This window comes from Mauremys mutica, chromosome 5, assembly GCF_020497125.1.
Source record: "Mauremys mutica isolate MM-2020 ecotype Southern chromosome 5, ASM2049712v1, whole genome shotgun sequence".
NCBI lineage: Eukaryota > Metazoa > Chordata > Testudines > Geoemydidae > Mauremys > Mauremys mutica.
In genome coordinates, this window is record NC_059076.1 from 29,773,975 (window position 1) to 29,792,000 (window position 18,026).

General features: G+C 43.4%; 1 protein-coding gene across 6 annotated transcripts in view; it reads right to left on the minus strand.

The window, feature by feature from the left end:
- Positions 1-18,026, minus strand: part of UNC5C (unc-5 netrin receptor C) — a 357,995-nt gene that overhangs the window by 129,577 nt on the left and 210,392 nt on the right. For all 6 annotated transcript variants that reach the window (XM_045017250.1, XM_045017252.1, XM_045017247.1 and 3 more), the window contains exon 2: positions 1,077-1,298. In XM_045017250.1, coding sequence (XP_044873185.1) covers positions 1,077-1,298 — 222 coding nt within the window. The remainder of the gene's footprint in view (positions 1-1,076; positions 1,299-18,026) is intronic.

Here is an 18,026-nt window from a genome sequence, read left to right on the forward strand (position 1 = left end):
TTCTTGCTTGATATTCGGTTATTTTTCATAGCCATCAAGACAGCAATAAGCCCCACTTCCCTCCCCTGCACGTGACTCAAACCTTATTGGATTACCAGTCTTTCCAAACTGGGACAATCACATCTTTGATACGGGCTTATTTATAGCTCGTTTTTAAGCCTCTTTGTTTCCTTTATATTTTGAGGGCCCTATTAATCTTCCATGGAAGTCGATGGGAGTTTTTGGCATTGATTAGATTAGGATTGGACATTTAGCCTCTTTCTTTCATTTCTTCCAGATTTACTATAGGTTTCTCTAGTACCAAGTCAACGTAGCAGACTGCAGAATATAATAGAACAGCAGCCAGTTGCATGCTCTGGAGTCAGTATGTTGTTCCTGGCTGGGGGAATATTGTATCTTCCCATTATTTCTCTGCCTGAGGCTAACCGTAATTTCTCCTTTTCCATGTTCTCTCCTTTTAAACCTTCAACATAAGAGTGCTCCAAAAGCTCCTCAGAACTTGTCTAACATTGTGCTCCCATAGCGTGACTACAAGTAATTTGGAATTGACTAATTAGGGCAGGTCTACACTAAGGGCGGGGGTCGAACTAGGGTACGCAAGTTCAGCTACGTGAATAGTGTAGCTGAACTCGAAGTACCCTAGTTCGAACTACTTACCCATCCAGACACCGCGGGATCGAAGTTCGCGGCTCCAAGGTTGACTCCGCCACCGCCTTTTGCAGTGGTGGAGTACCGGAGTTGACCGCGGCGCTTCCGGAGTTCGAACTATCGCGTCTAGATCAGACACGATAGTTCGAACTCAGAGAAGTCGAACTCACCGCGTCGACCCGGACGGTAAGTGTAGACTAGCCCTTAGAGAACTGAGCAAGGAAGCCAGTTCTGTGAAGTAGTGAGCAGCAGTATAGGTGGAGAAATCACTGAGGTTTTTTTATGAGCACACAATTGGGCTTCATTCTCATTTTATGCTAAATCCATTTTATACCGCTCTGCCAGTGTAAATGAGAATCAGACCTAATAATGTTTTAATAGCACCCCCAATAACATGGTGAGAAAACACAAACGCACAAACGCCTCACCAGAAGTTTCATCTACTCGCTCATCCACCACATGGTCCTTCTGATGAACCCATTCACTGTTGCACTTGAAATAGATCTGGGTGGCAGGGCTGGCTTTGCAGTACAAGTTCACAGGTTTGTTCTTTACGATGTAAGCTTCTTCAGGCTCAATGAGGAAATGAGGCAGAGGCTCTGGAGGATCCGATGGAAAAGTTTCTGGGAGTTCATGAAAAAAATCATCATCTGTAACAAAGAAACGGAGAGGGAAAATGCAGAAAGGTTAGAAAATTACAGCAACTGAAATTCTGGCTGGGTAAGAAATTACAAGCGTTTCTAAAAAGCTCAAGGGAAGAGAGTGCCTTTTCAAGTGAAAAAATGATATGGGAAGTGTCCTTGCAGTGGAGTTTAAACACAGAGTTGTTTTCAGCCTAAAAGGTGTTTCCACTTAACACCCTGCTCTTTCTGTTTCTACTGGTTCATTCGCTAACTTTGTGTTTGTGAATGGCTCCTTTTTATTTGTCTTCAGTGGCAATGGTAATGACAGAACATAGTTTTAGCACTTGGTTCTGTCACTTATTAAATCCCAGTACAAAATTCTGTTAACCTAAACTGACACTTGAGAGTACAAGGCAAAGGCATAATTATTAGACACAGACATGGGCAATCATACCCATTGTGATGCAGTAGGGAGCGGGGTGGATTGACCTGGGAATGTTGTTTAGTTTTACTGGGGCTGTCTACATGGGGGATGGGAGAGCAGGGGATGACTTTAGGTGAGGGACAGTACCTGAGCCTGTAACCTGAGCCAGGAGGAGGGTGGGGCAGTCAACACCTTGGCCCAGGAAACTGGACAAAGGGAGAGAGCCTGCTGGAGGGGTTTTTGGGTTTTCAGTTTTGGGCTGGCTGGGAAGAGGCAGGGAACCCCAAGTCTGGGGTCTAAGATCCTTTCCCCCCAGAGGGACCTGGCTGAAGGGTCCTGGTTGTACCTACAAGCCCTGCTTGGGACTGTGTTCCTGTTGTCTAATAAACCTTCTGTTTTACTGGCTGGCTGAGAGTCACAGTGAATCACAGGGAGTAAGGGGTGCAGGGCCCTGACTCCCCCACACTCCGTGGCACCCATACAGTTCTGCATCCCTGATAGATGTGCACAAATACCACTTTGTGTTCATGCTAATTGAATATATGTGAACGCACATGGCCAGTAATGGCTTAGGATGTTACCTCTAGGTCTTCAGTATGAAACTGACCCTAGGAGTAAGAGGCTGGGTCAGTTTCCATTCTATGCCTCTTCATTCATTCTTTGGCTTCTCTGTTGAGAATGCTAACAGGGTGCCAAATTCTGATGCTTCCTTTTGTAGTGTGTACACCTGCTCAATGCCCACTAAGGAAGTGGGACTGGTACCACTTAACTCACTTCACACAGAGCACAGAACTGTTATGAAATGGTACAATATAGACCTATTATGTGGATTAACAGAGGACTTTGGTCTTCTTCAGTGCTGTCAATCTAGCACTTTTCAGCAGGAGTAAATTCACAAAACAATTTATTTTTTTAAAAAACCAGTCCAATAAACTAGTGGAAACATTGAAAATGAGCTAATTCACACAGCTTCCTGCCTCTTACTCCATAAAAATCCCTTTTTACAGGCAAAGCATCATCTCTCCACCCCTTTCACAGGAGAAATCACCAAGCTCAGAGAGTGATAATTCACTGGAGAATACTCCACTTCCCATCGACTTGCAAAACTCTTGTCAACATACAAGAACATTCAAGATGCTCACAGTGGCAAAGGGATTAGAGAACAGTAACTATTGACAGATCCATCAGCAAGAAGCTGACAGTCCTGAAGGCCTCATTCAATCTCCTCTTTTCTGCCTCTGAAGCAGTTATCATTATACACAGTGATGGACGTTGGTGATGATCAATAAAGCATCACAGAATATCAAACTAAAAATACTGCAGAAGGTTAGCTATCCTCTACTTGTCAGTCTCCATGAAGATTAAATGTCAGACAGTTACCTTTCTTTACTTTAGGTATACCAAATTTTTTGTGTCCAGAATTACAAAGGGTATGAAAGACTTTCCTTCCAGTTACCGCTGTTGTAGAAAGACAGATAAGGAACAACAACAACCGATGAAAGAAACTGGAGAAGTAGATAATACAGTACCTATCTACATAGCTGTATAGAATTACACCATACATCTTCATTAGGCATGAGAAAAATCTTACAGAGTTTGAGGTTTTATGAATCTTTTGAACTATTTATGAATCTCAAATCTGTAATATGAGTTCACACACCTTTTCTCATTTCATTTGAAACAGGTTTTTTTCTCTGAAGAAGTGGGTTTTTTTTTTTACCCACGAAAGCTTATGCCCAAATAAATCTGCTCATTTTTAAGGTGCCACCAGACTCCTTGTAGTTGTTTTCTCCATTAAAGTGTTTCAGTTTAAAAACAATCATGGGCTTGACTCACCACTGCATTACTTCATTGAATGATGGAGTGGTGAATAAGACCAGTATTTTTCTATCAGAGGGAAAACCTCTGCTATAAAATAACAGGGACAAAAGGACTCCAACTCCCTTACCAAAAGCTAGTCTGCTGTAGGCAGGTGCCCTGCACATAGTATGAAAAAACAGATTTAATTTTCATTAGATTTTTTTCCCTTTCATTATTTTCCTCTGTGCTTTTGTTTTCACTCCAACCACCTTATGTTCCACTTTTCACCCTATTTCTGCACCTGCTCTCTCAACATTAGATTTTTCTCTCTGCTACCTTTTTCTCCCCAGTGTTTCCAGAGTGTAATATGAAGTTAAAAGCATGAGTTTGAGTCAAAGTTTGGAATTCATGATGACAGCAGGTTTGAGCTAAAGCAAGGGGAATTTGTCCCTCCCTACTATACTTCTGCTCATAATGCATACAAACATACAGATAAACATACACAGAGACATTAGAGATGAATCATTTCACTTGAATTGCCACAGGATATATCTTTTCCTTCTGGTCATTTATTTGCAAATTGGTGAGCAGACAGATGGAAACTAACAAAGCACACATATGTTTTATAATTAAACAAGTATTGCTTCACTAATTTCTGGTGACTGGAAAAACAAATGTATTTATTTTCACCAATAGATCTCAGCACATCATCAAAGACAACACTTATGCTATCTGAACAATTAACTAGTTCTTATCAAAGATCTAACTGGAAGCTCCAAAAAAGGCAAAGGAGAGGAAACTGGGTCAGAGGGAGAGAGATTTCCTTCCTTATTTCCTATAGTCTGAGAGATCAATCTGAAGAACGTGTGTAGGCTTTGGGCTGCTCTGCTGAGGGTGCCCATTTCTAGCATTTAAATAGTGTTTTTATTTTCAAGTGGATTTTCTAATACTGCTTATTACAAACTCAGCCTCTCTTCTTGATTGCTGGGAAATGGGCAGGGCGTACCATACACACCCCGCCAGAAACACAGGGCAGTTCTAGCTCATAAAATGCCTGTTGTGAGCAGCCAGTTTTCTTATTTAACCTTAATATACTGTATAATTCCTCATTGCTATTATATTTTAACAAAAGTTACATTACAATCAAGTCCAAATTTATTCTCTCTCACTGTGCTATCTTCAGACTCCGGCATCCGAACCACATTCAGACAGATGTTTGAGAGATAGGTGGTCACCATTCCCACACATGCAGATAAAACACACATACAGAAGCTCTGCCGTCCAGTGATACTGGTTTTCTTTTAATATTTGTACATTTAAGAGAATCAAAACAGATAAGATACCATTTTTTTTACATTTTCCACAGAGAGGCATTTTCATTCATTTGCAGGCCTCCATGCTTATTATGATTGAGCGAGTTAATATTATATGGAACAAAAACTTAAAAGAGGACCATCTACAATGCAAACATGATTGGATTTTGCTGTATTCAACAAAGGAAAACAATCATATGACAAAGCTAGCCTCATCTCCATCAGCATTCAGGGTCTCTAACCCATGCGTCTGCTGCACACTGCTAAGAGGTAATAAGGCAGCCTTATCAGGCTGTGAGAATCAGAGCTGGAACTCAGTTTGTGCTTCTAAGTTCCCAGAAGTGATTAGATCTCCTGCTGCAGGAAAGCAAAATGTTGTTCATTCTCCCCCAGACAGAGAAACCGAGGCTTACAAGTTCCATCTATTTATAGTGTAGAAACTGCTGTGTTGGGGAACCATGTTACAACAGGGCAGTCCCTGACATAGGTAAAACAGTGTCTGGTCTTGCAGTATAGATGGGAACAAATGGCTTTTAGCCATGCTGCAGATTCATGCCACAGTCTCACTAATGGCTTGTCTATACTACCTGCAAGATCGGTGGGCAGTGATTGATCCAGCGGGGGTCGATTTATTGCGTCTAGTCCAGATGCAATAAATTGAGCCCTGAGCGCTCTCCCGTCGACTCCGGTATGCCACCGGAGCGACAGGCATAGGTGGAATCAACAGGGGAGCATCAGCAGTCGACTCACTACAACGACGAGACCGTAATCTAAGTATGTCAACTTTAGCTACGTTATTCATGTAGCTGAATTTGCATAACTTAGATCGATCCCAGATAGCAGTTTTCAGGTATCCAAAAGGGTGTCATAAGGAGGAGGGAGAAAACTTGTTCACCTTAGCCTCTAAGGATAGAACAAGAAGCAATGGGCTTAAACTGCAGCAAGGGAGGTTTGGTTGGACATTAGGAAAAAGTTCCTGTCAGGGTGGTTAAACACTGGAATAAATTGCCTAGGGAGGTTGTGGAATCTCCATCTCTGGAGATATTTAAGAGTAGGTTAGATAAATATCTATCCGGGATGGTCTAGACAGTATTTGGTCGTGCCATGAGGGCAGGGGAATGGACTCGATGAGCTCTCAAGGTCCCTTCCAGTCCTAGAATCTATGAATCCCCCCCCCACCCCAGTGTATACCAGGCCTAAGATCCAAAGGTTAGATTGCTTTGTTTAGGGACAGCCCTTTGTTAGGGGTGGATGGAAGCCTTACAGGAAAATCTTGATTCAGACACCTTATAAACTTGTACAGAATGTGATTCCTTACATTCCCAGACAGCTGTGCTGTAGCCATCATCCAGCCATCACATTACCTGCTTTGGGAGGCTCATGGTGCCCACATGGTATAAAAACTCTACTCCCCAGACTACCAGGGTCACAAGGTTGGCGCCTCATTCCCTTGAACATCTGTTCAGGATCAGCTACAATATGTCGCCTGGAATGTAGCATGATTCTGGAACATAGTTACAACTATAGCGGGGCAGAGATTGGAAAATTTGTTTTATGGAGGATTTTGAAATTAGTTTATGTTGTGTTTAGGATAACTGGAAAATGGCAAAAATCTCTGCAAAAGAAAATTAAGGAAAAAAATTGTTTCAGCTTGATCTAAACATTTAGTTTAGATTTTGACATTATTTTATAAAAGATAGCATAATACAAAATTTAAAAAAATTCAAAACAAAACCCTCTGAAAAGGAATAATTGACATGTCCCATTTTGACACTGTCATGGCTTTCTTCCTTTTTATCCCCTTCCAAAATGAAGTTTGTGAGAAATCAAGACATTTTTGTGAAGTGTTTATATTTCAATGGAAAACTGTTCTGCCAAAGCTTATCTGACCAACTTGTTAGAATACAGTTCAGTCCTAAATCTGTAAGATCAACTGTGTTTCAGCTACATTGTGAAGGTACTGTTATAACCAGGCCTCACAATAATGACTATTTCTACAATGTAGATGGGACTTAAAACACCATATTTGTGTGTGCGTGTCTGTGTCTCTCTTATGATGTTGGCATGTCTGTGGCTGTACATGTAAAAGGGGGTGCTTGCCCAACATTCTGATCTGTGGCTTCCAAAGTACATCCCTTGAACATTTTAATAATGCATCCCACGGAAATGCAACAAAGAGGCACGCTTTGCATTATCTCTGGACTTATCTCAACTTTTCTAACCATTCCAGGAAAAATACCCATTCAAGAATGGTCTGTAAAAGAATTATACCTTTAAACAGGGAACCATGTGCTTGATTTTCAATTACTCTGTCAATGCCCTGTGTAACATGCCCCCTGGATCAAACACAAATACTCAGACATGAGTGCTCTCCTACATAACAGGACTCCATTTGTGCCCAATTATTGCAAACTGAGTTTACTTCTGTAAAATGTCACATTCATCTTTATTTTCATGTAATAAAATGTACAACCCCGCTGTTGTTATTGACTGCTCCATACTCCCAAGACAAAAGACCTGATTAATGAAAATGCTAACCTGGTTTCACTCATGCAATTCATTCGTACTAAGAAAATAAATTTACCAAAACCATCTTCATCTATAAATTTAGTGCTGAATTTATACTTTAATGGCTTCTCTGGATTTAGAGATGCTATTTTACCTCCCTCCTTTAACATCCTACAACAGTGTTTTTAAAAAAAAAAACAGTGGACCACATCCAAACTTAGTGAAAATGGGTGAAATGCAGTGGAAGTCAATAGAGCTGCAGCAATTTACACCAGCTAAGGATCATACACAGGATAGACCTGTGGGAGGATTATATTTTAATCTTTATTTTAGGCAAAAATATCCTGTTGGGGAATTCATTTTTGAAACTGTACATAATGCAGCACTTTTTGCATTAACATGTGAGAAAGGAAGAGTTTATGGTATGTTTCACTTTTTATGGACTAGTATTCCAGCTCTAATTCAGGGTCGGAAAATATTGTGCTCAGTACACCAGTTTTATTACTATATATCAAGCTTTAATTCTCATCAGCCCGGCACTTAACTCACTATATTTCTGAATTGCAGACTTAAAGTATTATTGCTTATATCAAAATACATAGGACCATTATCTCTTTGTCTGGGACTTGAAGTAAATTCTTCTCAAATGGAATTTACTTCAGAGTGATTCAAGAGCAATTTAAAATGAATGGTTACAAAGCTAATTTCATTTGCATTTGGATGCCCATCACTCAGTGAGCTCATTCGTGATACAATAAAGACAGCTGGAGTTAACTGTATGTATGGGATTTCTGCTAAGTTTTTAATGTTATGATTAAAAAACTTTCTGGAGCAACAAGTCCTATTTACTGTGAAATTAACAGCAGGTGCTAGCTCTGTAATATTGTGATTGTGGTAATCGTTTGTTTTACGGGAGAAACATTTTCCAGAAAGGTAACTGGTAATTCCTTTGGTTGTAGTTCTCTTTCCCTATCAAAGACACACAACGTTATGGCGCCAATCAACGGGAAGCAAGGAGGCAAAGAATTTGTCAATGGAGCCCTGTATGTGAAATAATTTACACCCACTTTACAGCCCCTTTATAGTGCCAGAGCAGTGAAGATGGGTCTTAGGCCAGATCCATATTAAAGACATCTATTAGTTAACTATGTCGTTCAGGGGTGTGAAAAATCCACACCCCTGAGTGACATAATTATACTGACCAACCCACCTTGTAGGCAATACTATGTTTATGAGAGAGCTACTGCTGAGGGAGACAGATGGGGTATGGCTACACTTACGGTTTGCAGCGCTGGTAGTTTGCAGCGCTGGTCATCCAGCTGTGTAGGAGCAGCGCTGATGTGTGGCCACACTCACAGCTACCAGCACTGGTGTGTGGCCACATTTGCAGCATTTGCAGCGCTGTTGGGAGTGATGCATTATGGGCAGCTATCCCAGCGTTCAAGTGGCCGCAACGTGCTTTTCAAAAGAGGGGGGGTGGAGTGGGGTCTAGTGTGACAGGGAGCGGGGGGAGAGAGAGTGTGGATTTTTGGAGCCAACACTGTGTGTTTAGCTTCCTGCCTTGAAAAATCAGAACATTTTTCCGACCCCTTAGTCTTAACTCTTAACTGCAAACAGCCTGCAGCCAACACGACTCCCCGCTGTTTCATTCGCTCCCTGCCTGCCTCTCATTTGATTGTTTACAGCCAGGTACAGATGATCACAGCAAACCAGCAACGGAGCTCCGCGGAGCTCGTTCACAACAAAACAAAGAGAGGCTGCATAACAAAACAAAGAAAGTAATTTATAAAAGCATTCTGGGATACATCCTTATACCCTGGAGGCCAATCACAGCGCTGGTGTGTGGCCACACTTGATGACCAGCGCTGCAGCACCAGCGCTGGAATCCTTATTCCCCATGCTGAGTGAGGTGTACGGCCAGCGCTGCAGCCAGGGAGTTGCAGCGCTGGAAGTGCCCTGCAGGTGTGGCCACTTACTAATTGCAGCGCTGGTGGAGGCTTTCCAGTGCTGCAAATCACCAGTGTAGCCATACCCTAAGATAATGGGAGAAGCTGTAGTGCTGTAATGAAAATAAGTCCTTAGTGCAGATGAGAATTAGTCCTTTTAGAGTGAGGGCTTGGCTACACTTGAGAGTTACAGCGCTGGTCGTACAGCTGTGTAGGGAAAGCGCTGGTGTGTGGCCACACTCACAGCTACCAGTGCTGCAGTGTGGCCACATTTGCAGCATTTGCAGCGCTGTTGGGAGTGATGCATTATGGGCAGCTATCCCAGCGTTCAAGTGGCAGCAACATGCTTTTCAAAAGAGGGGGGTGGGGTGGAGTGTGACAGGGACCAGGGGGGAGAGAGAGAGAGTGGATTTTTGGAGCAGACGCTGTGTATCAGCTCCCTGCCTTGCAAAATCAGAAAATTTTCCTGACCCCTTACTCTTAACTGCAAACAGCCTGCAGACCAGATAAGCAGCTGCTCCAACGGACTCCCTTTCTCCCCTCTACCCCCGCTGTTTCTATCCTCAAGCAAACACTCATCCCCCTGCCTGCCTCATTCACTGCAAGGTAATAGGTTTCTCATTTGATTGTTCACAGTCAGTTACAGATTGATCACAGCAAACAGGAGCTGTGTTTGTTTTTTAGATAAGCAGCTCCCGGAGCTCTGAGGTCACAACAAAACAAAGAGAGGCAGCATAACAAAACAAAGAGAGTAATTTAGTTAAAAGCTTTCTGGGATATCTCCTAATACCCTGGAGGCCAATAACAGTGCTGGTGTGTGGCCACACCTGACGAGCAGCGCTGCATCACCAGCGCTGCACTCGTTATACCCCAAGCAGACCAGGTGTACAGCCAGCGCTGCAGCCAGGGAGTTGCAGCACTGGATGTGCCTTGCAGGTGTGGACAGTTACTAAGTTGCAGCGCTGGAAAGCCTCCACCAGTGCTGCAACTCTCAAGTGTAGCCAAGCCCTGAGAAAGGAATAGAGAAACAAGAACAAGAGAACTCAAAGCAGATGGAATGATAGAAAGTAGGTGTAGAGGACTATGGTAAAAGGAATTACCAGTGCATAACGTTCCACTGTCGCATGTCCCTATTCTTCCATCCTACCCCTATGGACAATCGAGGACAAACGTGGATGTAATGAGCAGTACGCAGAGAAGGAGGGCATACTTCAGGGCCCTATTTGAAAAACCTTGTTATGACCAGTGGAAGAGTCATCAGATGTAGACAGATCCATCTGATAGATCATTATGCACGTGGGCTGAGACAACCACACTGTGGCACTACATCCCTGGGAAATGGAAACTACCACCCAAACATGCCAGGAAGTTGTTACCTTTATAACAGAGTGATATTTGACCTGTTTGGAAGGCTGGTGTCAGAACTTGTGAACAAATACAATGCAGCCTGTTACCTGTCTGGAGATCATGGTAGGTTATGTGGCAGCCCACCAAACAATTATGGAAACTTTCTGAACTCTTGTGAATGAAGTAAGCAGAACTTCAAACTCACATTTAAACATACTGGGAATTAAGTACTCCTCCCTGTGGAGAAGCAGAGTTGAGGCAGAGACTGGGGAGGATGATAGGTAATTGATGCAGCATGCAATGTTCACCCCTCAGTAGAGATGCCAACTCTTGCGAATTGATAATGAGAGTTGCAATCTCTGAGTAAAATTGAGCCTCACTCACGATCTCGTGATAGAACTCTCAAATGTCAGGATTTTTTTCCCCCCAGTGGCAGCCAGGGGCAGCTCTAGCTTTTTTGCCGCGCCAAGCATGGCAGTCAGGCAGCCTTCGGTGGCTTGCATGCCGGAGGTCCGCTGGTCCCACGGCTTCCGGGTACTCGCCGCCGAATTGCCGCCGAATCCGTGGGTCCGGTGGACCTCCCGCAGGCAAGCCGCCAAAGGCTGCCTGTCTGCTGCTCTGGCAGGGACCTGCAGGGTGTCCCCTGTGGCTTGCTGCCCCAGGCACACGCTTGGAGCGCTGGTGCCTGGAGCCGCGGCTGGTGGCAGCACAAATGTGTTTCCAGTCAAACAGGAATTACCTCACCCTAAACAAAAGAATGTGATTTCTCCAAAGTACTTTGAAAAACAATGAGAATTCATTTACATACCAGATAAACAGAGCTATCAAGCTAACAAGTAGGAGGAAGAGACAGCATGGCTACACCCCAGCAGGGAAGAGAAACTTCATCTGAGATAGAAGGGAGGAGGGCAACCCTCAAGTAAACAGTTGAATCAATTGGGAAAAAAATCCTGACATTGAGTTCTAAAAGTGAGGCATATTTCCACTTAGAAATCCTGTCAGCCACTCCAGCCACGGCCAGGGCTCTGTCCTGCTATCAGCCCCAAGTGGTTGCTTCGCTGTCAGCCTGAAAAGTGAGAGAGGGGATCCCACTGCAGCCCTCTCCCAAACTTGTGGAGGGTGAAGAACCCTAAGGAGCAGAAATGAGGCTGGGGACTGCAGGGGAGCTGAAGTGAGGAGGATGAGGGTTTGGGGGAACTGTATTGAGGGTGGGTTCTGAACAGATGTGGTAAGTGCTAGAAAGGTGAACTGAGGGTGGTGGGGTTGACGGGGTATGGGGGGATGAACTGATGGGATGGTGATGATGAGGGCTGGGGGACTGAACTGGGGGGGGCTGAACTGAGTGGGGGTTGGGTGGGGAGAGAACTGATTGGAGACTGGGAGACAGGCTTAATTGCTGGGCAGAAGACAGGCAGATGTGGAGGTGAGAGCTGAAGCAGGGCCCAAAAATCACCTGTGGAATCACAGTACAAGTGGAAGAGTGGGCAACACTAATTGTCACATACACACACCCTGCGGATGGGCAGACTGCCCTAAGAACCAAGAGACTGACCTAAAAAACACAATACAATCTCTTTTTAAAATGCCATGATTTTGGGGCCAATCTGACTATTTTGGGGGGTCCGACTTGTGATTTTTGATCTCTTGAAGTTGGCAATACTGCTTCAGGATGACTTCTGGTCAGAGACAAAAGATATAAGTTCTCAGGAAAGAACTGAATTCTCCCATGTTTCTAATGAAAAGCATCACCTTAGCATATAGTAGTTTAGGGGGACTTCCCACAGGGGTCTAAATGGGGTACACTTGGAAAATGAGAGACAAATACATTGAAGAGTCACTAGATGATCCTGGGGGCTCTTCAGCGAAAACAAACTAAAAATTCCTACCATAAGAATGGGAACTAACATCTCTGCCATGCTATAACCCCCTCACCTCTGAAGGGTACTGGTGTGGAGGCCTTTTTAAAGCCCTTCAAGGAGGAAATCTAAGGGCTTGGCTACACTTACAAATTTGCAGCGCTGCAGCAGGGTGTGAAAACACACCCTCTCCAGCGCTGCAAATTGCGGCGCTGCAAAGCGCCAGTGTAGTCAAAGCCCCAGCGCTGGGAGCGCGGCTCCCAGCACTGTACGTTGTTCCCCACAGGGAGGTGGAGTACGGACAGTGCTGGGAGAGCTCTCCCAGCTCTCTCCCAGCGCTGGCGCCTTGACTACACTTAGCGCTTCAAAGCGCTGCCGCGGCAGCGCTCTGAAGCGCTAAGTGTAGCCACAGCCTAAGATAGTGTGCGGTGAACAAGTGTGTTATTCTTCTTAGTGGCCCAGCAAACACCAGTATTGCTAATTTATCAGTAGAAGACGGCATTCTGCAGCTTCAAGGTCCGCACTTCAGAGGAGAAGGCCTCATCTAGAAGTCTCCAAGCTGCTCTGAATGAGAAAAGGACTTTGGACTCTGGATCAATGGTGAGTGAGGAGAAACAGTTTCCAGGGATGGTCCAGTGACAAGTTTGTTAACTGTGAAGACTAAGGGCCTCTATGACACCTGAGGGCTAGTATGATTACCTCCACTTTGCCAGCTCAGCCTAACTCAGAACTCTGGGAACAAGAGGAAGGCAAGAGAAGCACTGTACCTGCTCCTCGCAGCAGTTACATTCCCACTTATCATTGCTGACTTTAGGATCGAGAGCCTGAATCCCAAGATCAGGAAAGTTCAGTTGTTGTAAAAGTCTATTGCTGGTGCTCCCAACATGCAGTAGATCTGCTTGAACAATGGGAGACTGAGGCTTCATTTCCAGGATATTGCATTTTACCCTACTTTGCATTCCCTCCTCAGAGATGTAAAAGACTATGTAAGGCGGGTGGGGTTGAGGGGGGAGGGGCCATGGCCCTCCCACTTTTCAAAGTGGACAGGCCAGGTCAGTCCAATTTTCGCAACGGGCCCAGCTCCCTGCCCCACCTCTTCCCTCTGATGCCCCACCCCCCTCCCCCAGCTGTGAGGAGCCCGGGCCCCTCCACCTGCCCAGGGTGGAGGGGCCCGAGAGCAGCCCCTGGCCTGTGTCCCCACCCCCAGACCCTCCACCCAGAGTACCTTGAGGGTCTGCGGCTCCCCAGGCGGCTCTTACCATGGCCCGGCTGCGGCTCTTTGGCCAGGCCCCGTGCCCAGGCCAGGCTGGAAGCTGGGTCGGCACAGGAGCCGTGTGGACAGTTGTGGGGGGCTGCGGACCCACCACCTGCCCTGGGTGGGGGACCCAGGGGGCAGGGACACGCGCCAGGGGCTGCGCTTGGGCTCCCCTACAGTGGGCAGGTGGAGGGGCCTGGGCTCCACAGTCAGGCTTCGACTTCTGGCTTGCCTGAGGGGGCAGGGCCTCGGGGGAAGAGATGGGGCAGGGGTGGGGCCATGGAGGGGCGGGGCCTCATGCCCTCCCCACTTTTACAAAGAATCCATCGCCTCTGATGTCAGGGGCAAGACAGAGGAGAATCAGACTTCCAGTTTCACAAGGGCTACCTCCGTCAATTAAACTGCATGGGACATGGTAGGTTTTAAAACAGAAAACAGAAGAATTCAGAATGAAAGAAACTCAATATTAACTAGTCAAGCTCATGCTGCCAACGCAGACACTTCTTTGCAACCAACTTCTTTGCAGTATTCAACATGTAATTTGCTTGAGCTGGATCTCCTTTCTTTTTCTCTCTGCTTTTCTTCTGGAGTGTACTATGTTACAGCCTTATTATCACCAATTAATGTCTAGAAAAAAAAATCAAAGGGCCTGATTTTCCTCTCACTTACAGAAAGGTAAAGCTGGTGTAACACCACTGACTTCTCTGAAAAGCTAACTTCAGTGCAATTACTCCTGATTTACACCACTGTAAGAGAGAGGAGAATCAATCCCAGATAAAGGAAGAAAAAGGCCTTTTTCATTATTTTATACATCCTGATTTTATAGGACAACTTGTAAGGTTAATTAATACTGTTCATAAAGCATATGTCATCCCCTAATCACATTTAATTAATAATTATAACTAACAGCCTGCTCCTCAACCTACTAAAGCCTATGGGAGCTTTGCCATTGACTAGATTGGGAGGAGAAGCAGACCCTAAATCTATCCCTTCAAGGTGTACCTTGCATTCTTCTAAGGGAGGGACATTGCTCAAGGTGTCATATTGGTAATTCAAGACAGACTCATTGTCGTATATATAGATACAAATATGTAAATGAAGGCTCTGTTAACAAAGTCCACCACTGGCTCAGGACAAACTGCATCTGACTTGAGGCTCTTACTGAAACAAGTAAGAGATGGCATATATAGCCATAAATGTACTTGTTAGCACTGCATTCAGCCTAGGTAAACATTAGCTCTTAACGAGGTTACATACAAGACAAGGGAAATCCAGCCTGTATTATAGGAGGAAATAAAATTGTTCATTTGGGCAAGTACAGTCATGATAATTTTTATCTCTACAAGACCTAATGGAGATGTCTGCAAGTTTCTTTTTTTGTTAGGTTTCAGAGTGGTAGCCGTGTTAGTCTGTATCAGCAAAAACAACAAGGAGTCCTTGTGGTGCTAGATGGTCAGGATGTTAGAAAGCTTATTCCTTCACTCTCCCACTTCCCTGGTCCTTCTCGCATGAACAGAGAACAACAATATTGAAGTCCGAAGGTGCAAACAATTCAATGTTTATTGGGGTGAACTTCCAGCAAGCTTAAATCCAAGTTCCTTTTTCCTTATTTTCGAATCTTAACTTACTTCCTTTTTGCCCCTAATTTATATAATAATATTCTTAGCTATACCTTAACCAATCATTCTACTGAAATTTACCTAACCAATCCTAACATTTTGTAACACGATTAGCTAACCAATTATATCCCACTACCTTAATTAGTTTACACCCAGCAAAATTAATTATACAGCAGACAGAAACAATCACAGAACCAGTCAGAGACCATGCAAATAAACAATAGCAAAATGGGAACTATAACGACAAAATAATACAGAAGTGATAATTTCACAACTACATCTATAAAGACATAAGGGTTTCCCAGCTGTGTCTATTGATAAGTGAGTTCTTACCAAACAGAAAACTATCAAACTAAATTTCCTTTTACATCTTCTAGGCTCTTCCCTCTCTCTGGAGGTGATAGATTGGATCACCTTCCTAACAGCCCCAGCTTGCCTTATTTCAAAACGACTAGTTTGGAATGTGAGGACGTCCATACGCTTCCCAGCTTGGGAAGCGCATGGCTGCTCCCACTGCTTAGCCAAAGGCATTAGCCTAAGAACAGGGCCTCAGACTGTCACAGTGAGAGAAAGCCCTTATACAGATTCTCTCTTTTATCTCTCTATAACTAGCTAAATGATAAACATATACCTAAATTCTTAAAGTATAGGCCTTTACAGAAAGGCCTGAATATCTATATCCCAACACTCCTCCCCATTTTTTCCTTTTGGGATCATCCTGCCCAGGTATCCCTGGAAAAACATAGGACATATGGCAACACACTTCCTGATAGGGCCAGGTATCAAAGTGGAAGGTGCCACAAGGACTCCTTGTTTTTTTGTGTGTGTTGTTGTCTTAATGCTATCGATAGAGAAAAGATTGAGCCGGCTCTTCAATGGATATAGACTGATTTACAACAGAGGAGGATCTGGCCCAAGATGTTTGAAAAGTTGAATATCAAAGACATGTTGGGGCATTATTTTTCTTTAAAAGATGATTGTGATGACCATTCATGACACAAATATATAATATTGACTTTTCCAATATATGATAATGACTTGCAGGCCTAGATTCTCCACCACCTTGTATTCTGCATAGTCATTTACAGCTATGCAAAATGAGTGAGAAGTAAATATAAAATTCTACAAAGATCAGAATTCTATGCTTACTTGTATCATCACAACAGTCATACTCCCCTCCATTTGTTACAAAGATAAAGGATTAATCAAGCTGCAAAGCAAAAAGGTTTCGGTTTGTTTGAACTCTTAAGCCAGGATTATAGCCTAGTGTGTGAATTCTGGGAAGTTGTGTTCATCAACATTTTACTTGGAAAATTAGATAGAGTCTGCCTCTTTAGAGCTTCTGTACAGAACTGGGTTGGTTACTGAGTCAGGTTATCAAAAGTACAGTATCTGAAAAAAATCCCAACTACGCTTGAGCAAACTAGAAATGATGCTGATGAAACTTACTTCTAATTATTACAGGGCTGTATATTATAGTCTTTTGTACTGTCACTTTCTCTTTATATTTGCTTAAAACTAATAAAATATTTAAGTTTTAAAAGAAAAAGAAAGTGGGTCACAAATTGTGTCTGAAACGTTATCTCTCTTGGTCTCTCATGCAACAAAAACACAGAAAGTGACATTGAAGTATTTCGTTAACCTGGCACATGCACCTCCTTCCAAAAGTGTGAGCTCCAGGCACTTTATCTAATTAGAAAACTGACACTACTCAAGTTAGATGTGGACATTATGAGCAGTTTAGCCGCATCTCATTAATATTTTTTATTGTCTCCCTTTAAATAATGAATATTTGATTGGGAGGGAAGAATACATGCAATACAATGTATGAACAGTAATAGGGTTTGTGGATCACAACATAAGATTCCTTCTTTGTGGATAGCTTGTAAAACTAAACGTATTTTTTCCCCATTTGTACTGTAGTATTGAAGAGGCTGTATCCCAAAGTTGATGGCATAGGATTCAATCGAAACCACCTGCAATGCAAAGTTTAATTTGAAACATTTCTGCCCCAGCTGCCATTAGTAGTCATAATGGCTGACATAGGGTCAAAAAATTATTAAACCTCCAAGGAGCATCATTTCCTTTTCAGTGTTACGCTTCACTTTTCTTTGACACATTAGTCCTGAAGCAGCTTCAGGCTCTTGACCCCTCTTCTAACCTTGATAACTAATTAAAGATGGACAAGGCTTAGGCTACAATAGTTTTTGTTAAACCTATTCATTCTGAAGTCCCCTTCAGGCATTCTGTCACTTAGGACAACGCCTGCCATATTTACATGAAGATGAAAGACAAGACTTAACGTAACCTTTGTGGTTAGAAGGTAGGATGCATTTTATAACATGCAAAATACATTCCCAACACGCACTAGAAACAGATTTCTTGGGAATATTCCAAAGCATACAACTTTGGCAAAACTTGAAGATGATTACTGTGTGCGTATTTTTTGAGTTAGAAATTCAGATTCCAGTTCTTTATCTGGATGCCATGTCAACAATCCAAATGTGTTACAGTGAATAAAATTAGCAAATTAAAGGGTTGATCTTGCCCTTCCAAATATAACTTTCTATGATACACCCACATACTGGAAGGGATGCTAGATCTAAACTATATATCCTCATCTGCGCACATACGGATGTTGGGATCACCTGTAAAATCATTCCATATGGCAGAATGTCGTTTGATAT